Source organism: Syzygium oleosum, unplaced genomic scaffold (genome assembly GCF_021117445.2).
Source record: "Syzygium oleosum isolate NSW1041296 unplaced genomic scaffold, Sole_v2.1 Sole_v2.35, whole genome shotgun sequence".
Lineage (NCBI taxonomy): Eukaryota > Viridiplantae > Streptophyta > Magnoliopsida > Myrtales > Myrtaceae > Syzygium > Syzygium oleosum.
In genome coordinates this window covers 537797-564263 of record NW_026607519.1, presented here as the reverse complement: position 1 = coordinate 564263, position 26467 = coordinate 537797, and the positions used below count along the sequence as shown (strand labels likewise).

Here is a 26467-nt window from a genome sequence, read left to right as displayed (position 1 = left end):
TAATAGAAGAACGATATTAAACATTTTTATATAGTCTAAGTACTAAATTGCACATTTACCAATAGTTCAGAGACCATATTGAACAAACTCAAAATCCGGGGATGACATTACACATTGGACCAAACTTCGGAGACCATTTGTAAGGTTTTTCCAAAAATCGGAATTTCAAAGTTTCAAACCTTGTGAAAAAGGATTGCAATGCTAGGGTACGTTTGGAACCAGTTCATTATCAATTCTGCACATTGTGAGAAATACATGTATACAAAGATGCTTGACATATACTTTGTGTGCCAGATGTTTGTGTCAAAACTTTAGGAACATCAACTTAGTGCCACTACTTCATGGAGGATCACTTTAATGCAAACTTGTAAAACCATCCATTAATTGACTTAAATGTTTAGTGTCAAAACTTTAACGAATGTTTGATAAGTTTTGCACAAAGTGAGCATCGCATACTCATTTGAGTGTTGATACGGTCCTTATCCATCTTTGGGGCAAAAGTTTAGGTATCAACAAGTGTGATAATTACCCAAGAAAAGAGTATTCGGCCGAGAGACATGATTAGACAATGTTAGAAAGCACTCCGATGGTGTCACATTGACCTCGGGTCAAGCCTAATCACGTTAGCAAAATCTCAATGAAAAAAATAAATGTCTACGTAGCAATAGCATGGTGCTTTTATCTACAAGTTTTTTTTTTTAAAAAATGGAATGGAAAAGAGTTAATAGTGAAAAGAACCATACCTGTGATAAAAAAAAAAAACCATATCTCTAAAGTAATAGGAAATTGACTTTTTCTACGTTATAGTCCGAAGGTATAATTTTATTTATTTATTCCTACATACAAATAGATAGACTTTTTTGAGCAATTATATATATATATATATATATATATATATATATATATATATATATCAGACCCACCTTATAGAATAGTTCGATACATTGGGATCACACGGTATCTCGCAACGTGTCAATCTCCGGATGGAATAATGGCACAAATGGTAGTCCAATATGCAATATAGTCCATAAACTTTTAATTTGTTCAGTATGGTCTCTCAACTTTTGGTAAACGTTCAACTTAGTCCCTCGACTGTATGAAAATATTCAATATTGTCATTTCATTCATTCAAGTTCATGGATAACATTAAACATTTTCATATAAGTCGGGGACTAAATTGAACATATACCAAAAGTCCATGAGCCACATTAAACAAATTAAAAGTTCAAAGACCATATTTCACATTGGGCTACAATTCAAGGATCACATTGAACGAATTAAAAATTCATAAATTACATTATACATTTGGCCAAAGTTGATTGATCATTTATGTAATTTTCTCTGTCTGGCTCGCTCATTAAAGAGAAGATTGCCGTTTTAGAACAACCGTTTGAAAACTCTCTCCTTTCCAGCGCGGACGACACAACGGCGAACCTTCGCGGTCGCTGCACGTAAGCTTACTTTGCCAATGTCCATCGGATGAAGCCCGAACGCAAGATACCGCGTTCGTCAACCGCCATGCTATATTCGGTTTTTCCCTCCTTCCAGAAGAAAGAAAATTCTCGGGTGTTTCCTCAACCGCACTCTTCACGCCCCACCTTTCCCTCTATATAACTCCACCTCTCTCTCCCTCGTCTCTCTCACCTTCGTCTTCGCCCGCTCTGCAACGTTCGTCACAGAGAGAGAGAGAGAGAGAGAGAGAGAGAGAGAGAGAGAGAGAGAGATGAGCACTTACTACAACCAGAATCATCCGCCGGTTGGCGCCCCTCCGCCGCAAGGTAAACCTTGTGTTCTCTTGAGCTCGCCATCTTTGGAGGGCGAGCTGTTTGATTTCTTTCTTGCTGTTTCTGCTGCCGTTTCTCAAATTCATCATCTGTGCTCTCCAGGGAGTTTTATGGTGTTTGTATTCTTGATTTCTTTGGCAGGGTACCCGAAAGTCGAAGGCTATCCTCCTCCGGGGTATCCGGCGCAGGGTTATCCGGCGCAGGGGTATCCTCCGCAGCAAGGATATGGCCAGCCCTACTACGTAGAGCAGCCCCGCCAGAGGAGGGACACCGGCTTTCTTGAAGGATGGTAATCCATTTGCCACTCTCTCTCTCTCTCTCTCTCTCTCTCTCTCTCTCTCTCTCTCTCTCTCTCTCTCTAGAGTACGCGACTGAATACGCTTGTTGAAAAGTAGAATTCGATCAAATCAATTGACATTTTAAGTTTTTCATTCAAATCTACTTTGTATTTGAGCCGGTTGGATTCCGGTAGCTCTCGGCTCGAACTCAAATAGCTTCTTGTTGTGGGTGCGTTTATTTCCCTGCTCTGCTCCAGAACTAATGAGTGTGTGTATTCCATCTCGACCTTTTGCAGCTTAGCGGCGCTTTGCTGTTGTTGTCTTCTGGATGCGGTTTTCTGAGGCAGGCTCTGCGGCGACAGGAAGGATTTTAGGGAAGATCGTTCCGGTTTCCACCTCTGCAGGTCGGACGGAGGTGTTAGTGTCATGATCTATCAGGATGATTTGGCTGTGATATCTTTATTTATTGAATGATCTCTGTCGATGTGTATATCTGTGGAGACTATTGTTACTCTTCCTATTCACTGATTATGAGACATGTCCCTTTTCTGAGCTCAGTGGGGGCTTATATATGCCCTTTCAAATGGCTAATTTGCTTACAATAAGGGTTAATTTACACTCGCAACCGATGCTCGCTGGCGCAGTAAATATGCTGATTAAGTCCTTGCCCTATCAACAAGATATCTTCTTCGAGTTCGCTCGGGATTTCTTTCGAGTTTCGATAGGTGCAATGAGTGAAAAAACGCAAACCAGTTCGTACAGAAGTATCCTGGACGGTCCTCTTGATAACACAGAGGACAATTCCCAAGGAAAAACAATCGTGTAGTTTCTGTGGTTTTGCAGACATCGCAACGCATATTGACTTCAGGAGTTTTGATGGAAAGGCCGTGTCGATTCTGCTGTCAAAGACAGAGCTGGATCAATAGCATTGAACACTTAGCTTCATTGCCATGATCTAATAGACTTTTCCAAAGTACAGAGGAAGTGAATATCATGGAGAGAACACTGCCTGATAGATGCATGTATGGATGTATACTTTTCGAACAATCTGATCAAAATGGTCTCTTGATTTCTAACCCCGAGCACACGAGGCAGTTTGTAGATCACCTTGTTTTCCAACTTGTGTAGGCGCTCTGTCGTTTGTTTATAACAGTTTTCTTCAAACAAGCTCTGTCGTTTGTTTATAACAGTTTTCTTCAAACAAACGGACCCTAAATTCATGTTCTTCGTGCAAACCAAGATGATATTTCTATTGTAGACTATCCGATCAACAAAAGAATCTCACGCCAAGGAATTTGACTGATCGTAATGGTGGGAATCTCATATTTCGAGCTCGTGGCCGTTTGATTCCTCGTGAACGACGATGACAATCTCACTTTTTTCTCTCTCTCTCTCTCTCTCTCTCGACACACTGGTGATAGTATCGTGGTCCACTGCTCAGCCAAACTTGGAAAACATCTTCTACTTGATACTCATACATGCATAGAAAGGAAATACTTTAACTACTCCGAGACGCGATCTTTTTTATACAATAGACTCAATCTTTTAGAGTTAATACCATTAAAAATTTCAAATTAATATGCCACGACACATTTACCCAAACTAATTTGGGACGAACAAAAAATCCCAAAAAAAACATTAATCCCAAAATCACACGAAAACCGTAAACGTCGCTGTGCCGGGAAACTTTATATTTGCAAACAAATAACCATTAAAGATTCCACGCCACAAAGTTTAATGAAGCTATTGAGGTGTATATAGTCATGGCCACAACACATTTATCCCAAATTAGTTTTCATCTCACTTTGAAAAACCAGTATACAAGTGCCGATGCTATCCACTGTCTTGCTCGTGCCGGGAAACTATTTGATAATTTTGGCGTAAAATCTCATGAGATAAGCTATTGAAAGATTTCCACTGCCACAAAGTTTAATGAGCTATAGAGTTGTATATACTGGGAGATTGAAAGTACAAACATTTTTAAGGTCAGTCTTAACTTTATGTATTTGAGCAACGTGAGACTCTCAACAAGAATGAGAGGTGAGTTGAATTTGAAAGCAAAGTGATTGAACGAGAATATCTTTCTCCATGAACAACGTTCAATTGGACTAGCTTTCACACAAAATTAGCAATCTCTAATGAGCATGCGCATTTCAAGGAAGCTTCCACTATGGTCCTTGAGCTAATTGTGTCAAGACGGCCTATATAACTAAGCAAATGGAAGAAAAAAGTGAATGTCAATAGCTTGCGGAATAGAGTACAAGTGAGCTTTGTTTAGTCACATCCAATCAAGGATCTTTGGCTCTCGCAGCTCGAAAAAAGAAAATGAGTTGGAAGAAACCCAAACAGACAATCAGATTGACGTAGATTTTTCGGATTGAAGTTTTAACCTTGAAAATAGAACCCTTCCAGTGCACTTTTCGAGAAAATTATCTAAAAAGTCATATTTCTTATATGGTGGGCAAATTAGTCATAAACCTTTTAATTATATCAATTTAGTCTTAAACTTTTTGACAACTTGTCAATCTAGTATTAAATTTTGCAATTGTGTCAATTTAATTATAAAAATTTTGATAATTTGTCAATTTAGTCATAAACCTTTAACGATTTGCCAATTTAGTCTTTTCGATCAATTTTGGTCGGAAATTGCTGACATGGCGGTTTAGTCAGCGCCGACCATCCTGCGTGGCACGGCTGGGACTTCCCTCAACCATCAATGACCAGCGACCTCAACTGGCCATCAACCAAGCCCGGCGATGGCGGGCAAAGGGTAAAAGGGGAAAAGAAAAGAAAAAAAAAGGAAAAAAAATTCATAACATTAAAAAAATTATAAAAATTGATCAGTCAGAGTTTGGACGTCCGTTCAAAACTACAGTTATCTTTCACATCGGACCTCAAACTCGTCCAACTCAAACCAGCCTTCTAATTACAACCTATTAGGGTTTGCGTTGATCAGGAATTTGAAACCCAGGTTGCTTTTCAATGGACCACATTTTCCATCAAATTCTAGACATAGTTTCATTTTTCAACTCAAATTTTCACAAACTCTAAGCCTAGGACAAAAAAATGGTATAATATAGGACAAAAAGTAGAGTGTAGATTGCTCCTCCAGTATGTAAGAAAAAAAGTAGGATTGCGAATCATTCTTGTAAAGGAAATGGTATAATAGTGGGCAGACTTCTTTGAGTTAAGACATGATTGTTTAATTATATTCAAGAAGATATAGATAAGCATAATATGATCAAGACTATGCAAAGAGCTTAGAGTTTATATCCCAAGGGTATAGTGATGGAAACAATGTTAGATCACTTATGCAACCAATAAATGAAATACTTTGTCCGAAAAATGTGAAACTTGGTTCCATTTATGTTAGATGTTGTAATATGTGATTGTTAGAGTTGTACTAAGACAGTCATAAGCATACATCAAAAACCTTATTTTTTATGTTGATCAAGAAACTGAACCAGGCATAGCATAGAACATTGATACATGCTAATGTGACATTTTCCTACGGACTCCTTATTTCTTTTATTTCAAAATCTACACACAGAAAAAGGAATTGGGGTGGGCTCACAGGCCAGAGAAGAGAATTCAAATTGTACACAAACCAGATTTGCAAGTGTCTTATGCAATCTATGACGGCATGGTAAGTAAACTCGTTCTTTCTAAACCATCACATTGGCAATGGATTGACAAGCAAAGAAGTCACATGCTCTTTCAACTTGGTTCCGGCGTGAGAGTAGTGATCTTTTTCGTCGCCATACATTAATGGACGACTCGTGTAGAATTGAGAATTCGCACGAGGAGAGGCTCGGTGACGACGGTCGGACAGCGCAGCCCTTCGTTAATGTCCTTCCACGCATCGACCATCTACTTATGGAGTTCCTCCTTGGCCTCTTCCTGCGTAACTCTGTATTGTTTCATGAAAGAGTCCACTAAAGATGCCACATGCCTTCTCTCTTGCTCAAACTGTAAACAAATTTCTCGAGGAAATTATTCTTTTCCTTCCATTGATGAAATCCACAAGAAAAAATTTATATACCTTGTGGCTGGCAATGTCATCCAGGAGCCGAGTGACTACTTTCGAACCCTTTACCATCTTGGGGTTGCTGAATAATAACCAGTTAAGAGCATCTTTTTATAACGATATCTCCCATTCCCAAAACCACGTCACGAATAGCAATTCATAACCAGAGCTTGCTAATGCAACAGGCATGTACTCCTCCATCGTCTGTAGGTGGTTTTGGTGGAACCATTTGGCCTCGGTGAAGTACGCTCTCGCTTGGTTTTTCATCTGAAAGTTCATTCTCAAACGGAAAAGCTTCGTCAATATATGAACTTCAGTGTATTTGGTGGACGTAGATACATGATAGTCTCTCATCCATATCGAAAACCCGATATTATGTTGCAAGTGGATGGAGTAAAATTCCATTTGATTGATGTAACGTCAAATGGCTTTATCGCTTCTTTTGCATAAGAGAGGCAGTATGATCGTCCTTTTTTGGTCAGTTTGTAGCCAATTTCGTCATATATATCAAGAAGTGTCTTGTAAAACACTTGCATGTACTCTAGCAATCCATCTTTGGCAGTGACATCCCACCCGAGTTCAAGTTAAGAAAATATCACACTCGACCCTTTTAAACAGTCAATCAAATTAGAATTGGTAAACTTATAAAAGAATACAAGTGCGAACTATACCTTTCAATTGCTTCTGTGAAGAGTTCTAGTTCTTCCAATATGCCATAGACATCATAGATGTCGTCGATTATGGAAAGAACGCCGCCCACTTTGGTTAGTATTTCTCTAGCGGCTTCGTACTCCTACTCGAAATAAACTCCTAATGCCCAAAAATACAGCTCCACAATCCTATCTCTAGCAAACGGGAACTTCCTTTCTACATCTAAATCCTTCCACCACCTATATAGTTTACCAACAGATCCTATATAAGGCAAACACATCATTGATAGAATTTTGAGTTTATATATCGAAAGTACCGTGGACCAACGATTCAAAGAGTTTAACACTTGTTATCACGCACAAATGATTTTTAGTTCAAGATAAATTGAAATTGCACGAATCAATCTTTCGTAATTTGGTGTTCTTAGAACATGTAGCTGCTTCAAACATGCTATCATGAAGTTAACCTAGTAAGGTTGCCGAGTTCCTTCTGGTGTTGCTCTTGCAATAGATTGAAATCGAATTTAGACTTCATTATGTGGAGGCTCCTCTTGGTAGAGTGCAATGTAACCCCTCTCCTCTAGCCTTGGCAATCCCTTGTGGATTGGCTGGTTTAGGGCATGACTCACTTGTTTTTCGAGATTAAGGCTTGCTTTTCTATTATCAATTGATTCAAGGTGAGTTATAGCAAAAGCAAGTGCATAGTCCAACATATCATCGCCATGAAACCTCATATGGCAAGCTTCAAATAGACTTAGCAGTCCCCGCGCGTTGGCAATAAGCGATTTGCTGAAATTCTCTTTGCTGTCCTTGAACTTGTTAAAGATTTCTGTATTGCCAAACGGAACGTGGGAAAAGATGCTATCATGAGATGCTATGAAAAACACCATGTTCAATATCTAGATCAATTGGAAACGATGGGAAAATGATGTACTAAACCAAGGAATAAGAAGAAGAGGCTATTCATCTTTCAAAGCGCGGAAATTTGAAGAAGTTGGGATATGAGAGTTGCATAGAGAAAAAGGTTGATCAATAAACAAATAACTATAGTAAAATAAACATGTCAGTGATAGTAAAAGTGTAAAATTGAAAGATTTAGGACTGAATTAGCAAAAGTGTATTATGTTTAGAACTTTCTGGACAATTTTTCCTAGTTACCAGAGCTTCTCTTCAAGATTAGAGATTCGTTTGTCCTCATCGGTTTTTCGCATGGCCGAGGGTGCGACTTGCGCCACATCACTTGCCATAACTTATGTTCCATCATTAACTATATAACGTGCCACATCACCAGCTGTGGACGAATTGCCGATGAATATGCCCTTGCCCTTATATTTCGGATCAACATCGTATTGTGGCTATGCAAGTGCCAGGAGGTGGAGTGAGACTAGCTTGGAGCATATCAAAACACTTGGTAAGTTGTTCTCATACATTAATGACTTGCTTCACTTCATTCTCAAGATTAGTGACGCTGTTCTATTCATCAGATTTGGCCATTGCAGCTCTTGAGCGAGTGTGGATCGGAGATCTCCGGGAAGCCGTGATGTGACAGTTTTACCTTACGAGATGAAAGCGCAAAATTGAGTTCAACAACAAGATATGGCGAAAAGTTTTGACACTGAAACGAGCGCTACATGAATATGGCACCTCTAATGTCATTTTCTCGAAAATTGCATTAGAAAGGCAAAGCAATGTTAGGGTTGGACGGTGACCTCTCGACCTTTCATTTTGTCGAGGAGTCAACATCGTCCCCCAATGAACATTTTCAGAAAAATGGTGAAGATTCCAAACGTGAAAAGCACATCCTCATATGTCCTAGGGATCAAATTATGAAATCAAAGAATATTACTTCCAAGTGACCACAAATGGCGAAAAAGAACATTATTTGCCTAACCCCACCACTTTGGCCCGTTCTCGGATCACGACGAGATATACCAATGCCCCTCTTAATTCGTCGTACCATTCAAGTTGGTGTCTCGGATGTCCCCTTGAACAAACTATGCATCGAAGTTGATGTTCAATTTTAGGCACAATAACAAAGGACACATGTTGTAACCTAGAAAAGCTTCGCCAAAATCTGAGTTAGCGACGTGGGGGTCTAAATATATTTCTCCGAAAATATCAATATCAATCGGGACCCTTTAAATTAGGATCGTGTCAAACATATTTAAAGCAAAAGTGCATAACATAAGAAAAGTCGGAGCCTTGGAACTGCAAAATTTCCTAATTAATATATGTATGGCATACATAGGATTTTTCAAAGTTTGTTTATCATCTTTTGTGAACGACCTTGTTTGCATTTTCTTTCCCCATGAACTTAGGGTTTGTTTCGTGACTACCGCTGTTTAAAAACACTAATCATCACCACCCCATCTATGGTTCAATCAAATTTCAACTTGATACATTGGTCTACGCATACATTGGTCAAATTTGTACGAGTACATTGATATGCAGACAAATTTGCACAGGTACTTTTTGGATGCCTCGCATATCCCTTCACCGTTATCATTTTGTTCCTTCTCATTTCGCTTTTTTTCTTTTTCCCCTTCTGCCCTTGCCAAGAGAGACACCCGTCGCCGTAGCTCCTCAACTAATCACTGCCTGTTATCCTTATCGGCCTCCGTTCAGGTCACCGATGCCCTTGGCCATGTCACCCGAACCCCCCTAGCCTCACCCTCTCGCCTCGGATTTGGGCTCGCAACGTGACATTTAAGGTCACGAGCTCGGATCCGATGTTGCCAACCTTCGGCTAAGGCGAGGCCAAGTATCATGGCGGTCGTGACTTTTCTGGTCACCGGGTCGTGATTACTATGACTTCTTTTCTTTATTGAGATTATGTGGGAGAGAGAGGGGGAGACTAAAATTTGGGTATGAATATTTTTGGAATATAAATAACTTTTAAACTTTGGCCCGACATGCGTGTTGTTCGGTTAATAGCAGTAGATTTACCCAATCACACGTCTAATTGAGCTAGCTGAATGGGATGGCTCCACGAGGAATCAAAGATGAACTTGGCCATTTATGGTGGCAAATCCATCATGTGCTGAAGGGATTGCGGGAATGCCATCAGAAATCAAATCCGGCATGAATCTTCCTGGGAAATGCGGGAGAGTTCACGGAGGCAAGTTGCTCTGCCGTGCAAGAGACAAAACAAGACCGATCGTCATGTGAGGCATAGAATCGAGAAAGTAAATAGAAAGATGTCTAGGGAATTGGAGGACCCCCTGCTACTACCAATTCGATGTCCCCCGTGACTTATTTCATTAGTTTGCCGGAAAATTGCTAACCCTTTGCATTGCCGAGTCGACGGGCTAGAATTATTGCGCTCACGAACAATCGTGGCCAAATATCATAGCTACCGTACTTTGAATTGACAGGCGATTCCGCATTATCACTACGGCCCAATATAAGGCATTCCTTTTTGTATCGAGGGTTCTATCACTTTCTCATCAACAATTGCCCGAGTTTGCATCATATTCAAAGCCATAGTTTGTGTTCAATCAATGGCATCAATTCTCATTAACCGTGACTCTTCAACATCGATATTTTGCTTTTTTCAGGACATCAAAATTTGCTTTTTAAAGGCACCAACAAATTCCATCTTATTCGACGACATGCTTTTGATATTCGAGGACATGCTTTTGATTTTCGTTATCCCCGTAAGTTGAGGTGACTAAAACGAAGTTATCGCGTGATCCATGGATCATTTGGACCAATATCACCTTAACCATCAACCATATGAATTCCATCATGGGGCCCACACCATCAACGGGATGTCTGGCCATCTCTCTCCCTCTCTCACACTCAACACAAGTACTCCCTCGTGTAGCCGCGTTGCAGAGCTTCTCGCTTCGTTTTCTCTCTCTAGAATCATTTGACAGCTCTCGCTCAGTAGAGAGACCATGGCCAGTTCCAATTCGAGACCGTGGATTTGCACGCGCAACCACCACGAAGAACGCTGCCTGGCCGATCAGAGACGGAGCTGTCAGCAGGGCCGCCACTGCTCCGGCGGCGATATATCGGGAGGGAAAGCGAGGCTGTTGAAGCTCGATGGCGGGGTTGGGCTGGGAGTGGCGGGGAGGAGGAGGAGCGAGAAGAAAGGGACGGCGGCGGGGGTGGCGGCATCGTCCAGGTGCCGGTGGGACGAGGTCGGGGGTGACGGGTACAGATATGGAATTACGGCGGAACAGAGGACGTTCGTGGACGGCATCCGGGAGGCTCAGCCCTACGTTCACGCCCACAGAGGGAGGACCTTCATTGTCATCCTCTCCGGCGAGATCGTCGCCGGCGGTTGCTTGGACTCCATCCTCAAGGTCAGTTCTCATCTGCCACCTCTCTCAAAAAGCAAACAAAGATCTCCGAAGACTACTCTGAATTTATTAGTAGAATGATTATTCTAAATGATGACCAGAGTTACACAAAAATTTATTCAGAAATTAAATCAAAATGACTTTAGTCCTCTACCATTAAATTTTTTTTCTTTATATAATTTCCTCGCAAGAGATTGTAATTCCTTGTTGGGGTTAAGTATATGCCATTGTGATCAATATCACGACAAACAACTGTTGTTTGGACTTTAGTCAATTTTCAGAACTTCAGAAAGAATATTATCTAAAGTTTACAAAGCCCCACAATAACTTAATATATATGTGAAAAGTTATTGACAAAATTAGTAAGTTATAAGTTTTATATAGCTGTGATGTGACTTATTATTTACAAGCGATCATTCTTCTGTGGAAATGTCCTATTACACTTTGTATATTATTTTAGATTTTCCAATGACAAAAATGCATTTTATCCAAAGTAAAATTAGTTTATTATAGTGCCACGCGAAGAATTTTTCCGACTATGTACGCGATGATGGGGACATAATCTTTGTGAACTTTTACTCTCCCTAATCCAAATCAAAGCTTCATCATGTGTGCACTTGATTTTTTTGGTGGGTTTAGGGAAAGACGTTCTGACTTCTTAAAATTTAGTTACACGTTCATCTGTTTTTTGGAGATATGATAGATGCATTAAAATTAATTTACCAAATCTACATATTACCTCGTAAGTAAGAGGTAAAACTGCTTCGTCTGGGGTCTCATGCGGACCTCGACATCCCTTAAGCATAAAACATAAATATGGTATTCCCTTCTCTTAGGAAAGACAAAGATAAGGAAGGATTAGGGGAGCAGGGCATGCGGGCACCAACAATCTGACAGCCTGTCACATTTGTGGACATACGTAGACGGCCTCTTTTGGTAGGAAACTATCCCTAATTTGGTGAGGTTACCAGTGTAACCACCAATCGAGGATCCAAGTTCATCTGTTTTTTAGAGATATGGTAGCTGCATTAAAATTAATTTACCAAGTCTATATATAAAATGATGAACATACATAATACCTACCCCCCCAAACACATTTTGCACCTCCTCCATTTTCAGAAATACATCTTTGTGTCTGAATCATTTAAAAAGACCAAACTGCCCCTACCGATCTCCCAATTACCATGCAAACCCCTAAAAATGCACCCACCCAAAAACCCTAGCCACCCCACCACCCACCACCATCAACAGCCGCTGACCGTCACCCCTCCATCTTCGGCGGATGCATCCCCCCGCCACTATCGATGTCGTCCCGCCTTTACATCCGATCGTCAAAAGAGAGGCGAGACAAGGAGGTGGGCGCCGGTGGGCACAACAGTGGAAAATAGTAATAAGTAAAGGTGGCAAAATGGATCATCGACTCGTATTTCAAACTTATATTTTATTGCTTGGGTGATATATAGATTGCCTAAAAACTCGAATCCATGTAAGAATGAGTCCACTAAACCAAAGATCATTTAATGATGGATTTTAGTAGAATTGGAAGGAACCCACTTTCAACACACTTTAATCAAGAATAATTAGTTAAGGGCATTTTGCTCTCACATTCTCTAATGTAATAGAATAGAAAACCAGCTTTATTAGTTTCTCCGATAACGCGGAGGATGGAGACATACATACATATTGGAATATCAAATATAAATCATACTGCTTTTTTGATAGTCTAAACTTTTTAGAAAAAATAATGGAACGCTCAACTATAGGAATTAAGAAAAAAAAAAGAGATAAAAGGAAGAAGAGGACTTGTTAATGTTATAAAAAAGAATTTCGTCTATATAAAGCTAAAGTAACGGGGGTCTTAAATTTTAACTCTCACATCATTATTCGTTAATTTTTGGGCCTATTAGGCTCAGGTGACACACCGACACCATGACTACTTTTGAATTTCTTTTTGGGTTAATACCACCAAAAATCATAAACTGGTACATTTGTGATAAATTTATTTCAAACTTATTTTTTGACAATTAAAAATTCTAAACCGGTACACCTATAATAAATTTACCCTGAGTTAGTTTTTGTTAAATTTTACTGTCATATTACTGAGTTGGATGATACATGGCAATTGACGAATGTATCAGTTTAGGGTTTTACTCCTCTGTTTGTCACAGATTTACTAATTTGTCATTTTTCGTATTATTAATTCAATTTAATGGAGGATAAATTTGTCGCAAGTATACTAGTTTGGGGTTTTTGGTGATCAAAAAATTAGTTCATCGTAAATTTATCACAAGTGTACCAGTTATGAGTTTTTCGTGATATTACCCTTTCTTTCTTTCTTTTTTTATGTTAAGGTCACCTTGCGACTGTCCTTCTTCCGATTTTAATCAAGAATAATTAGCTAAGGGCATTTTTTTTCATCTCCAATTTTTTTATATCGAGGTGGAAGAGAATAACAAATTGATGATTAAAAAGAAGATTCGTTTCCACACACACAAGAAAATAAAGTTTTGGTGGCGACAAAGGTAGCGACAACGGTGACTGAATGGACATATAAAGTGCTAGGGGGAATTTTAGTGGAGAGCATGGCAATCTGGTGAAAATATGTTTTTTTTTCTTTTTCTTTTGCGCTTTAAACACACCGCCTTCTATCTCAAAAGACCAAAAACTTATATATATAGGGATAAGTGCTAGAAAGTCCTAAAACTTGTCACAAAAGTGCGTTTGAGTCCTAAAACTTGCAAAAAGTTCATTTGAGTCCTAAAACTTGTCAAAATGGTTCATTTGAGTCCTAAAGTTAACACCGTTAGATTTACTAACGGAAAATGCTGACGTGGACATGTCATTTTTAATTATTTTTCTTGAGACACGTGACGCCACATCAAAAAATAAAAATAAAAATAGAAAAAGCTGAAAAAAAAAACCAAAAAAACCAAAAAAGGAAAAAAAAAAAAAAGAAGAGAACCGCGGTGGCCAAGCCGGCGGCCGGAAGGACCGGCGGAGGTCGCCGGGCCTTCCCGGCCCGGCGACCCTCGGGACCCGGCGATCCGGCGAGGTCCGGGTCCCCGCGCGATGGTTTTTGGCATTTTTCCTAAGAAATTTGTTACAAAATTTTATTGTATGTTAAATATGTCCCGCTTATTTTATGCCCATTTGCAGTCTATCCAATCAATCAATATATCAATTCATTACTCATGTTTTAAACATTGCTTGTTAGAATAGTTTTTCATTGGTGGAGGTTATTGGGATACAAATTCAAAAAGTAATTAGTGTTCGATCTAGTGCGATTGGTCTATCTGATATAATTGATTGCTAGTGGGCCTCTAAAAAAAGTGTCCCACTTTGTTGTTACTACTCATTAAGAAATTGTCACATCCATTAGCAGTTGTTATGTACAAATTGGAAACCCAGTGAAACCTACCTAATTTGTGTTTGTTTCATTGAAAAAATTACTTGTTGAAATTCAATCTCGGAGAGAGTAAAACAATTTTTATGTTTGCTTGTGCTCAAAACAAGTTGAAAAAATTGATTTTATAAAGTGAATCCTTTGACAGAAGCTTGTATTGTTAAAATTGGCATGTAATGACTAATAAATTGGAATCGACATCTTTTTTGGTTATTCTGTAATACATCAAAATAAGAAAAATTACAAAAAAAAAAGGAAAGAAATTATAAAATAATATTTGTATAATATTGAATGTAGAAGAACATGAGCATTAACGAATTATATTCGGGAGATGGTAGTCAAGATTTATAGAGAAAACATGAGACTAATTGAAGAAAAAAATTGATGAAAGATAGAGAGCTGGGAAGATAGTAAACAAGAAATCGGGGAAAATAATTTTTCTTCTTTATAGAAGTCAGATTCCCCTAAGCTTTTGTTTCCTGTCAATGAAAAATGATTTTCATCTATTGAGTAGTTTATTGTCATCAAAATGTTGGAAAGTCCGAAAACAATTTCCCGCAGGAAACGGTTTTTCATCGAACAAACCGAACATAAATCTGATCAATTCTCATAACAAGAATCAAGCTACACTACATTCAGCTTAGCCATCGAGCCTATGGCGTAAAAAATGTGTCTATGCGATCTAATGAAAAAGTTTGTAATTTCTCGAGTTGGCAATTGTCAGTGGATTTTTGTTGATTTGTAAGTTGGGCGAGGCTTGACCTCGCCTGAGGTCGGCTAGGTCGACCCTTGACATCCCTCGCCAATGGCCTATCGTGGCCATCGCCGAGGCCCGGCAACCAATAGAGGAGGAAGAAAAAAATAATAAAAAATATTTAAAAATTCGATATATTTTTTTGCTTGAGATAAAATTATGAGATTGAAAATCATTTTCCAATTAAGATCCAAACATCAGAAAACATTTTTGACCACACATCACCAAATAAAGAAAAAGTATCCATTTTCGTGAAAAAAGATTCCCCGGAAAGTATTTTCTTTTATCATGAAATTTTCGCCCAAACAAACGACACCCTAAATGAAGTATGTTTAGATAGTTATTTTTTTTTAATGGTCATTATATTCGAATAATTGAATTCCTAATAATCTCTTTCTACCTTTTCTTTGTTTCCAAACATAGTCGTGTGAAGGGTAGGATAAAGAAATTAGAAATATAGAAATTAGGTATGAACATTTTTTGTCACTTCTACTTTTTAAGGAAAAGTTGAGTACTTGGATTAAAAGTTCATTCAATCTCCCGAAAATAAACCATCCTTCTCCAGTTGCAAACCCCTATTTAAAGGTATATTTTTCTCTTTTTCCCTTTTCCTATGTGGGAATCAGGAAAAATTCAACTTATTACTCATGTTTATGATTTGTCCTCCAAGTTTTTGAAAATGTTATGAAAACTTTATATAATTATAATTATCAATATACAGAGGTTTTGAATTAAAATTCAAACTGTAAGATAAACTCGAGAAGAAAAACTTTTACTGAGCGAGAGATTTTCATAATTGAAAAAGAAAAGGAGTCATCGTGCACTTGGCTGATTAAACCCAGTTCATGAAAGAAGTTATTTTATACATCACCTTTGCTACAACAATTAAACACAGGGAAAACACTTTCGGAAAATCTAAATTATGCCCACTTATACTAATATAAAAAACATTTTTTGTCATGTCATTAAAACCCGAAACTTATACTAATGATCCAAAAGTATCGATCTTCTGTAATAATTCCTTCCAAAATAGCCGTTCAAAATCTTATGTGGCAGCTTACATGAATAGCGACAGATAAACGGAGTTGACATGGATCGACACGGCTCAAGACATACCACCAAAAAGCCTAAACTTTGCTAGGTGTAACACTGATATCCCAAACTTTTTTTCACGTCACAAGTACACACAAACTTGTGCTAGTGACCCAAAAATACATTTCATCACAGTTCCGTCCAATGACACCGATAAAAAAACTAACATGGCGGGTTGCATGGACAACATTAGGCAAATGGAGCTAACATAGATTTAACATGGCTTTAGTACAGTCCAAAGCGACATTGTTTATCCATTTGCAGGTTCGACAAGAATATGGTTTGATTTGTATCAGACTCAAAGGGAACTCATATTTCATGACAACAACTTGTTAGCATCCAAAATTTTTCAAAACCCAGACCTCCCCAATAATGAGTTGTCTCTTTGGCAATTTTGTGGGTCCTAGAAGTAATCCATGACATGATGTCCATTTGGACTAGACTTAAAGCCACCAGCTCTGTTTGGCTGCTCTTATCCATGCAAGCAGTCGCGTGAGATTTTTAACGGCCATCTTGAATGAAACTGCGACATTATGTACTTTTACCGGTACAAGTTTTGGGGATTAATGACATGGAAAAAAAAATTAGAGATATTGGTGTACACTAAATAAAGTTTAGGCTTTTTCCTGGCATTTTTTCATTAATTTCGTGTCCGCCCTTGTTAACACAAACTGCCACATTGGATTTTTAACAACTGTATAGAAGAACCTGCGACGAAGATATTTCGGGATGACTAGTACAAGTTTGGGGACATAAAAAAAGTTTGGGGATATTGGTATTGTAGTAGACTTATCTTAGAGTTTTTGGCCATCTTTTCGAGGGGTGACCAAAAGAAAATGCTCAGACCGACCGCTTTTGGGCGGTTTCCGAGAGCATCGGTCCGATTCTTAGTTCCATAAAATTGGAATCGGTAAATTTCGGTCCGATTCCCGATCTCAAGTGTGGAATCGCCCGTCTTGACCATCCGAACCGGACCGGTGACCATACAAGGAAAAGGAAACACTTTTGCACTTTACCTCTTAACTATTTGTGACCTTGTGTTTATTAAAGGGTAAAATGCGATATAACGAGAGAATATGACGATAAATCGAAAAAAAAAAAATACCGAACATACTACCGGTTCTATTGGCCCACCTGAAAATCGATCGGCTAGGTTTTTAAGAGGTACTGATCCGGTTCTCAATTCCTAACCAGAAACTAGACTGCCTAGAAACCGAACATCTGGAGTATCGATCCGGTTCCTGATTCCCGTGCATAAACCGGACCGCCCGGAAACCGAACACCCCCGGCGTTTTCCCGTTAACACAACGCAATTGGTCAACCAATGTGGCTAGTTTGCTTTGACTTCTCCTCTCGAGCCCCTTCGCGCCGCCACGTACTCCGAACAAAAGTCACTCACAGCTCCATCCAACACACTCCTCAATTCTCTCTCTTCTCTCTTCTCTCTTCTCTCTCTCCTCCACCTTCTTCTCCAACGTGCCTGAAGATCGTCACTTCGCAGCTTCAAATCCTCACCCCTAAAGCATGGCCTGCTCCTCCTCTTGCCGCGTCTTCCTCCCTCCGCAGAACAACCTCCTCCCTTCGCATCCCGGCCGCGGCAAGCTCTCCTCCGCGGTGAAGCCGGGGCGCTCGCGCCGTTCCCCCCCGGCGGCGGGCGGCGGGCTCAGGGCCGAGGCCGCGAGGGGGCTCCGGTTCCGGCGCGGCGGCGCCTGCTGCGGCGATCCGGGAGAGGGCGAGTGCGACGGGGAGGGGGACGGCGGCTCCGAGAAGAACGAGCAGTTCGTGCGCTGGTTCCGCGAGGCGTGGCCGTATTTTAGGGCTCACCGGGGTGGCACTTTCGTCGTCGTCATCTCCGGCGAGATCGTCTATAGCCCGCAGTTGGATCCGGTTCTCAAGGCACGCGTCGGGTTTTTCCCGTTGCTTCTCCTGTTTCGCTTCCGGTTTGTGGTTTAGCTGCGTGGTGATGTTGAGAATGGGGAGGTTGAGGGAGAAGAAAAGCGCGAGCCCGTTCTGTTTGCGGAATGCTGCTCCGAGTGAATAAATTCGTGTTCCTCAGGCTTCAATGGATGAATTTTTCTTGGAAGCACAATAGAACTGCGGTTGCACGATTCTACCTGCTGGATTTGGATACACATTGCATGATATCTATATGTCCTTATCATTTCTGTTTGGAGCGGTTTGGGCGCTTGATTGCTGGCGTTTGGTAATTACAACCTAGATACAATTCTTTGTGCAGGACATTGCGCTCCTTCATGGCTTGGGGATTAGGTTTGTTCTTGTTCCGGGGACACACGTGCAGATTGATAAACTCCTGAAGGAGAGAGGTCAGTGAAATGTGCTTGCTGTGAGCCTTTCATAGTTCACCCTTTTATGAGCTTGGTATGTTTCGGTGTGGTTTCCATTCTGTTGACTATATTAGAAGCATGGAACTTGCTATTGTGTCTGGCAATATCAATTGTATCGGCCATAGCTGATATATAATCTGAATGGCGTTATGTGTCCACAACTGTGGCTTGCACACTGAAAACTTCCCTGTCAACCGAAACTTATTCTGTCAATATCTGGGATGGTGACTGTAATCTTTTTTCCCATGATTGTGCATCACATGCCTGTGAAGTGATTAGTGCCTGCCTGAGATTACGATGCTCTCTTTAAGGTGGTTACTTCAGCCATCCAATATTGAAATGCATGTGCAGAAATATCAACTTTAAAGAATATCCTCATCTGTATTGTTTGTACCAAAAATTGGCTCAAAGTTTTACACTTTGGGTATGGTGGAAACATATGCATGTGGATGTAAATTGGTTGGTTGATAGAATGGACGCTTTTTCTTGAAATCGAGCTCTTTTTTGTAAACGGGTTTGCACACCCTTGCTGCCTTGTAGTTGACTTACCTTTATTTATTGAAAAAAAGAGGCAAAGAAAGAATATGTTCTGCTAAGGTTTGCATGAGGTGAACTGAGCATTTGTTTTTATGTCTGTTGCACTGATCTGTGTATCAATTTCAAAAGTGGCCAAGTCTTGTTTATGTGGCCTGCTTTTGTTTCTGTAAAATCAATTTTCAACAATGGACCTGGAATTGCTGAAACTAATCTTGTCTTTGTAGACCATGAGCCTAAATATGTTGGAAGATACAGAATAACAGACAACAAAGCTCTGGAAGCAGCTATGGAAGCAGCTGGAGGGACTCGTTTAATGATAGAGGCTAAACTATCTCCGGGACCCCCAATTTTTAGTATGCGCCGTCATGGGGATAGTAGCCGTTTGCATGAAGTGGGTGTAAGTGTTGCAAGTGGCAACTTTCTTGCAGCCAAAGTAAGGGTTTGCATTTTTGTTCTCTTGGTCGATCTCTCGAATTAGTTGAATGACAGTTAACGTTTCTCCTGTCATTGTTCTACTTTGGCAGCTATAGTAATGTTGATCTTTTTATTTATAGCGAAGAGGAGTTGTTGACGGTGTTGATTATGGGGCAACGGGTGAAGTAAAGAAAGTGGATGTTTCTCGCATTCGCGAGAGGCTTGATGGTGGATGTATAGTTATATTAAGCAACCTGGGCTATTCCAGCTCTGGAGAAGTTCTGAATTGCAAGTACGGATTGTTGATTTTGATGCCTATCCCATTTTAAAAGCTTGGTTTTGCTGATGTGATTGTCTTGCCATACCCTATCTTCTGCTTTCCTTATGTTCAGTTGTCTTCAAAATGGAGGTGATGTTTAAGATGAACTGTTGTGGATGTAATTTTCTATTCCAATTGTTCTGTATAGATTTTATGTTTGGTCTACTACAGATGCGACTTCACAGCTTTGGGTGTCTTCAACACCCATGTGTTTCTTCCTCTGTAAAGTTGATAAACTGATTAAAAATTTATCGCGGGGATGATTTGGTGAATGGAAATGTTAAGTTCATAGCATCGAGCATTTAGTCAACTGGCTGACAGAAAACGTTTAGAATTAATTTTTAAACTGATTAGCGACATATAGGGAAATTTGAGTTCGTTTCCATATCCTTATCTTCTTCCTATTTCTTGTTGTAGCAAAGCTAAGGGAGCTTTCTACAGATTGTAAGCGTGTGCTGAATCTTTTATGCATATGCTGACTGAAAATTCATTGTAATATCTCAAAAATGATGCTTTAGACATAGGATCGCCCCGACTGTCACGAACAAGGAGACTGATGGATAAGATGCTTAATATGTGGTCCATATCTCTAATAGTTTTATTGTTGAATGTCATTTGATGAACTCCTGTTGAATCGATGCAGCACTTATGAAGTTGCTACAGCTTGTGCTCTAGCTATTGGTGCAGAGAAACTTATTTGCATCATAGATGGTCAAATCCTCGATGAAAATGGACGCCTTATCAGATTTTTAACCCTTGACGAAGCAGACACGTTGATCAGAAAACGAGCTAAGCAAAGTGAAACAGCGGCTAACTATGTGGAAGCTGTTAGTCAAGGTGATGCATTTGGCACCTGCCTTGGAAGCAATAACTGTAATGGAGCTGCTCCGCCGTATAATGGAAGTAGGGCACTTTCACATAATGGAAAGGGTTTCCTTGAGAAAGGGAATGCTACCTTTCAAAACGGTGTTGGTTTCGACAATGGAAATGGTCTTTGGGAAAGTGAACAAGGTTTTGCTATTGGAGGTTTGGAACGTCAAAGTCGGTTCGATTACCTGGCAGAATTGGTTGTTGCTGCTTTGGTTTGCAGGGTAACTTCTTACTTTTTCTATCTAGTAATTATCTTATTAACCGTTGTAACTAGAAAATCATGTTTGGACATGGTCCGTTATATTTTTTGTGGCACAGTTCTATCACTTCGGTACCAACTGCACTATACTACCATGTTTGGGATATGTCCCACCGCAGCTTCTGTTGGCAGGTGTTGATCATTTTTTGTGCCAGCTCAGTTGAGTTGTCAACTAGGGCTCGCAACCTTGGGGTGGGACTCACTTTCATCTACTGTATATTGGCTGAAGGAGCTGTAGACTAGTTCTGCAGAAAAAGGAGTAGTAAGGCAGGAATCTTTGAACTTGGAAATCATGAAGACAAGCAGACCAATAAATTTTGTCATTGTAAATTTGTGTCTAGGCATTTTACAGTTCATTTGGTTTATATTCAGTTTTGCTTGGAGAATAGTGTGAAGAGTTGAGTCTTTTAGATACTTGATCGAGCAATTAATCTTAAGATGAATGGTTCGATGTGATATTATACAAATCATTGTTTTAGAGTCCGGTCGAAGCTTTTTTTGGTCGTAAGATGTTTTGATCTTGTGCACTGACTGTCAAGATAATAGTAGTTGTTGCATTCTTAATGTTAAAAAACAAATTAGTGGTTGCTGAATGGCTGCGCAAATATCCACCATATTCTGCCGAACACTGTATCTTATACCACACAAGTTTCTATTCTGTTTGTTTTGTTACTTAAATTGTAAACAGTGAATCCAATATAATCTCTCTTGGTAAATGCCTACGAACTCGGGAGAAATTGAATCTTCCCTATTGGACGTCACTCTAGATCAATTATAGAAAGTATTATACTATCATCAGAAATTAAAGTTCAGAAGATGGAAACAGAGAAAGGTCATCTTGTTGGGATTAGGTTGCAACTTAATCATCATTTGCTGCTGCCACATATATAGTCCACTTCTGTTAACATAATTCAGTAGAATTTATTTGATATTATCAGACCAGTGCAATTTCAACACATGTCTTGGTAATTAATCTTCAAACCGTCAGGTCCTGGAACTGCTTCTTCCTGTATGCTTATACAAATGTTTGAAAAAATTATCAGCACTGTATCAATACTTTCCTCATTATTGCTATTGATTCTATTTCCCGCTTTTCAATCAGCGTGGAGTTCAGAGGGTTCATTTGGTAGATGGCACCTTAGGTGGGGCTTTGCTGCTGGAACTCTTTCAGAGAGATGGAATTGGTACTATGGTGGCTAGGTATGGATTCTCTCCTCTTATAGCTCTTTGTTCCAGTAAGCTCCAGAATTTTGCCACTTATCAATTTAATAGTAGCGTTGTGAGGAGAGAGAGAATTTGACTACAAAATATATTGGCTCTGTGAAATCTTGACATGTCATAGTTATTTAAAACTCTGATCAAGAGATGGGTACGGTTGCTTTGGAGAATGATTAACCATTGAACTTTTCAAATGGCATGTGATTTAGGTTATGCAATGACTCGAAAGATGTAAGTGCAACAGTGAATGAGGAAAACTTCCACTGTTGTTTAAAAAAGAGCCAAGTGGTGAAAACCATACAGTTTTACACTGAAGTAATTCTGCCAATCTTCTTTCTCTTCATTTTCTTCCTTGTGTTGGGAAAGAAAATATGGGATCTTTTGGATTCCCAATCTTCAAGTTCCAGTGAGGAAACTGGATATCATTACTGCTGTTCTCAAAAACATGAACGCGAATCTCTCTACAACAGTTCTCTGTGATTAGTGTTTTTGTAATTTAAAAGTTGAACATGTTTGTAGTGGAATTTAGCTTTTCTCTTTGTTATGTAAAAGGTGCTCTCACTGATCACAAGGAAGGTAAAAGTATCTCTCCCCCATCCATCCTAGCTTTTACTGAACTCTTTTTCATTGCTAACGTTAAGTTTTTGGAGTATGCAAAGTGCCATGTCCAGAAACATAACAGCAGAAGGGAGGTGTGAGATGACTGTCCGAATAGTTGATGTATGTACGCTTTCCAATAGGTTTAAGCAGTGTCTTACTTCTGCTTATCACAGCGCTATGATGGAACTATGCTCATACTCTTCATACCTGCATATTTATTTTTTCTAGTGTCAAACCTTTCATTCCACCACCTACTTGAGGTGAAGGTTAAAATCCTTGTCCTCACCCTTCTAGGGCAAGGGCTTTGGTTGTACCGTCAATTAGTTAGTGCTACATAATGGTTGACCCCTAAATTTGCCTATGGGCACATGATCATCCATGTTGCTGAGTTATTGACGTGACTTTTTTGTCGCATCCATTGCATCCCTTGTTTGTATATCTTGATCAAGACGGTAGTAAAATTACTCAATTGGCATCTGTTTGATCATCAAAAGTTATTTTGTGACTGTTTAGGTATTCTACTGTCACCCATTCTTCATTCCTCCTGTACTATCTTGTTACATGAGAATGTATCCCTGTATAGCTTTTTAACAGATACTTTTGGGATGATAGATCGATGTGGCTGAATGCTTCCTTAATTCTGCTGAAATAGAAAATCACACATTTTCTTTTACCATTGCAAGGGGCTTGATTTATACTTGACACCGTCTCATTTGTTGCTAATTTTTGTTAATCGATATTCTAGTGATCTGTACGAGGGGACCAGAATGGCGAGGGAAACGGACCTTTCTGGAATAAGACAGATAATAAAACCTCTAGAAGATTCTGGCACATTGGTCAAGAGGACTGATCAAGAGGTTATGCCTCTTGCCTTTTTGGGCTTCTGGTCGCTAAATCTTGCAAATTTTCCTCCATGCTGTCCGTTGAGATATTTCACTACATGCTTTTTTTAAGAGAATAAATCTTCTAATGTTATTTCCTTTACTATCTGAAGTTGACAGTATATCCTTCTGGCCTTTACATTTTGGATAGCTACTTGGAGCATTGGATTCGTTCATTGTGGTAGAGAGAGAAGGTCAGATCATAGCTTGCGCTGCTCTTTTCCCTTTCTTTGAAGAGAAGTGTGGGGAGGTTGCCGCAATTGCAGTTTCTCCTGACTGCCGTGGACAAGGACAAGGAGATAAATTACTTGGTAAGAAGTTGATTCTGACTGTATGGCTCCCGCATTATTTTTTGTTCCATATCTTTGATTGCGGTCCGCAAGTTGATTTAGTTGCATTTTTGCGATGTCCCTGGGTGTTATTAACTTTAGAATCTTGAACTGAGAATCCAATCTATCAGGTTGAACTTGCAATTAGTTGCCTTCCAAATAAGGTCCTTTTGGGATCTGCTCCTTTTAAATTCAGTATTTAGTGATTAATTTATCGACAGAAAGAATAATGTTGAGTTAGCAATAATATGATGGAGCAACTGGAATATTAATTATTGCAATCAGCAAAGTAAGTTCAGAACATGAGAATAAATCTATTCTGAAGCCAAAGTTTCAAACATTAGGATGGATACCAAGATTACATACTACACATGTTTCCAAATACCAAGATTACATAACTGGGGTTGCTATATTTCAATCCTTACCCTCATCCTCAAGGATGAGAGGTACAAATGGCCATTACTAAGTATAAATTGATACATGGGAGGAAATTTGTCAGTTACGGGCTTTTTCTCTTAAAAAATGCCTGTACCCTTTCTGAATATCCCACTTGTGCTGAAGTTTGAGACTTCGAAATCCTTCTTTATTTTCTATTTTTTAAAGTCTGACATATGTGGCATACGATGAAATATCTTTGCATCTTGGTGTTACATCTGGGTCCTGCAAAAATAAAGACTTAAGACAGTGCTATTCCCCTTTCTTTCTCTGTAGAAAAAGCTGATTGTGTCGAAAGTCAATTGCATAAATATGAAGTGCTACTGGTTTTGTGGTGATTCTTTGTTGCTCCATTTAATTGGTTGCTGTATTAACTGATTATGGTTTGTCATTTGCAGATTATATTGAAAAGAAAGCATCCTCTCTTGGGTTGGAGATGCTTTTCTTGCTCACAACCCGTACTGCAGATTGGTACATTTCCTAATCCTGATTTTCATAAACATGAATATGTTTACCTCTTGCAGGGCAAACACTTGTGTACATAGGTCAACCACAATTGCCAGCCAATGTGCACTTTGAGTGTTCATTTAATGGCAAATACTTGTCCTTGTCAATGCATAGGTTTGTGAGGCGTGGCTTCTCGCAGTGCTCCATTGATCTGATACCGGAGAAGAGAAGGAAAAGGATCAATCTGTCTCGCAACTCTAAGTACTACATGAAGAAGCTGTCACCCAACACAAGCGGAATTACGGTTCTCAATTGAATGTTGTCTCGCTGGAGGTTTGCTGTAGTAATAGGACGAAGATGCTCATCAGGTATGTAGCCATTCAAATCGCTGCGTTTCCACGATTGGGCAAAACCGGAGTCCTATTCCACCTGTAGCTAATATTTCTCCACTTGTAATGGAGCGCATTAGGCAGTAAACGTAATTAGCAATTGCACAACTTAATTATTAATTAATTAAATTTTTTTCATTACTGTTTCCCTTAGAATTCGGGTCCACTGATCACTACTAGTGGTTAACCCGTGCATTCAGCACTATAGTGAAAGCAATACGTCCACCATGTTTTCTTTTGTGGAAGTTCATTGGCGTTGTACTAGTCATTTAAATTACTGGAAAGGTAGAAACAGAAAAGATATTGAAGAATTCATAGGTGATTTTTGCTTTTTAAAATAAATTCCAGTACTTAGCAAACTTATCGGACCGATCCAATTTAAGTGCATGAAATTATATGTTAAACATCTAAGTACAATACAGTAAGCTAGTGAATTTCGGTTTACATGCTAAAGTTGAAGACGGATTGATTATCAATTAGATCGACTTCAAGCGAGCTTCCATAATTTTTAGTGGGATTATGGTTAAGTTTGTTCAACCTTGATAATATTGGGTCTCCATTGACTATGCGCCGATGTCACCTTTGAGCATCGTAGCCTAGTGGTAAATGGGTTATACTGCACTTCATGAGATCAGAGCTATGGTATCAGCGAACCTCTGGTAAAGTTTGTGTCTTGAACACTTGCTACCTCTATTGGACGGGCTCGTATACCTACTTGTGGAATGAGTGGCTATGGTTTAAACCGAATATTCCGTAATAAGTTTGGGTCCCCTACAGTAAGGCCTAAAGGAGGTACTGGTATATTGTGCCCCATTTCTAAATTTTTCAAAGAAATACGAGTAATACCATAAACAGAAAAAAAAAGGCTGCATTAAAAATGGGAAAAAAAGAAGAAAACTGAAGTAGAGAGAGAGGGTTGATGGGTTCCCTCTTCTTATGCGGTCGTCGACACAAGGTCGACCTATCAGTTTTAAAGGTGGCCTTTGGACATTGTGGCTCGCGATAAATGTATACAGGGTGATGAGGCTTCAGATGCATGATTCAGTTGAATTCACAAGCAAATTCTGGCGATACTTGAATTTGGATAACTAACGAGTTGTCCCTGACATGATGTAAGGTTCCATGGTTT

At 39.4% G+C, this 26467-nt stretch overlaps 2 protein-coding genes and 1 pseudogene across 4 annotated transcripts; 2 read left to right on the top strand and 1 right to left on the bottom strand.

The window, feature by feature from the left end:
• Positions 1 to 1626: 1626 nt before the first annotated feature.
• On the top strand, positions 1627 to 2619 carry LOC115676808 (protein CYSTEINE-RICH TRANSMEMBRANE MODULE 13-like). Its single transcript, XM_030599821.2, has 3 exons — positions 1627 to 1778; positions 1926 to 2073; positions 2359 to 2619. The coding sequence occupies exons 1-3, from the start codon at positions 1724 to 1726 to the stop codon at positions 2402 to 2404; spliced, it is 249 nt and encodes an 82-aa protein (XP_030455681.1). The 5' UTR covers positions 1627 to 1723; the 3' UTR covers positions 2405 to 2619.
• A 3116-nt stretch (positions 2620 to 5735) lies between these two features.
• On the bottom strand, positions 5736 to 7629 carry LOC115676806 ((-)-germacrene D synthase-like; annotated as a pseudogene).
• A 2964-nt stretch (positions 7630 to 10593) lies between these two features.
• On the top strand, positions 10594 to 25467 carry LOC115676804 (probable amino-acid acetyltransferase NAGS1, chloroplastic). Of its 3 annotated transcripts, none has more exons than XM_030599815.2 (10): positions 10607 to 11049; positions 18532 to 18619; positions 19402 to 19610; positions 19732 to 19883; positions 20554 to 21001; positions 22142 to 22239; positions 23603 to 23714; positions 23890 to 24049; positions 24901 to 24973; positions 25124 to 25467. In XM_030599815.2, the coding sequence occupies exons 1-10, from the start codon at positions 10639 to 10641 to the stop codon at positions 25263 to 25265; spliced, it is 1893 nt and encodes a 630-aa protein (XP_030455675.2). In that variant the 5' UTR covers positions 10607 to 10638; the 3' UTR covers positions 25266 to 25467. The 3 variants fall into 3 exon arrangements, with proteins under 3 accessions (XP_056161128.1, XP_030455675.2, XP_030455678.2); XM_030599818.2 differs by lacking the exon at positions 10607 to 11049 and adding an exon at positions 17749 to 18191; XM_056305153.1 differs by lacking the exons at positions 24901 to 24973; positions 25124 to 25467 and having other exon boundaries at positions 10594 to 11049; positions 23852 to 24033.
• Positions 25468 to 26467: the final 1000 nt, after the last annotated feature.

Excerpts from the sequence above, each read along its gene's own strand:
- LOC115676808 (XM_030599821.2), top strand. The coding sequence starts at position 1,724 with ATGAGCACTTACTACAACCAGAATCATCCGCCGGTTGGCGCCCCTCCG. Across the intron at positions 1,779-1,925 it reads TGGCGCCCCTCCGCCGCAAG|GGTACCCGAAAGTCGAAGGC; the intron begins GTAAACCTTGTG and ends TTTCTTTGGCAG. Across the intron at positions 2,074-2,358 it reads ACCGGCTTTCTTGAAGGATG|CTTAGCGGCGCTTTGCTGTT; the intron begins GTAATCCATTTG and ends GACCTTTTGCAG.
- LOC115676804 (XM_030599815.2), top strand. The coding sequence starts at position 10,639 with ATGGCCAGTTCCAATTCGAGACCGTGGATTTGCACGCGCAACCACCAC. Across the intron at positions 19,884-20,553 it reads GGAGAAGTTCTGAATTGCAA|CACTTATGAAGTTGCTACAG; the intron begins GTACGGATTGTT and ends GAATCGATGCAG. Across the intron at positions 22,240-23,602 it reads ATTGGTACTATGGTGGCTAG|TGATCTGTACGAGGGGACCA; the intron begins GTATGGATTCTC and ends TCGATATTCTAG.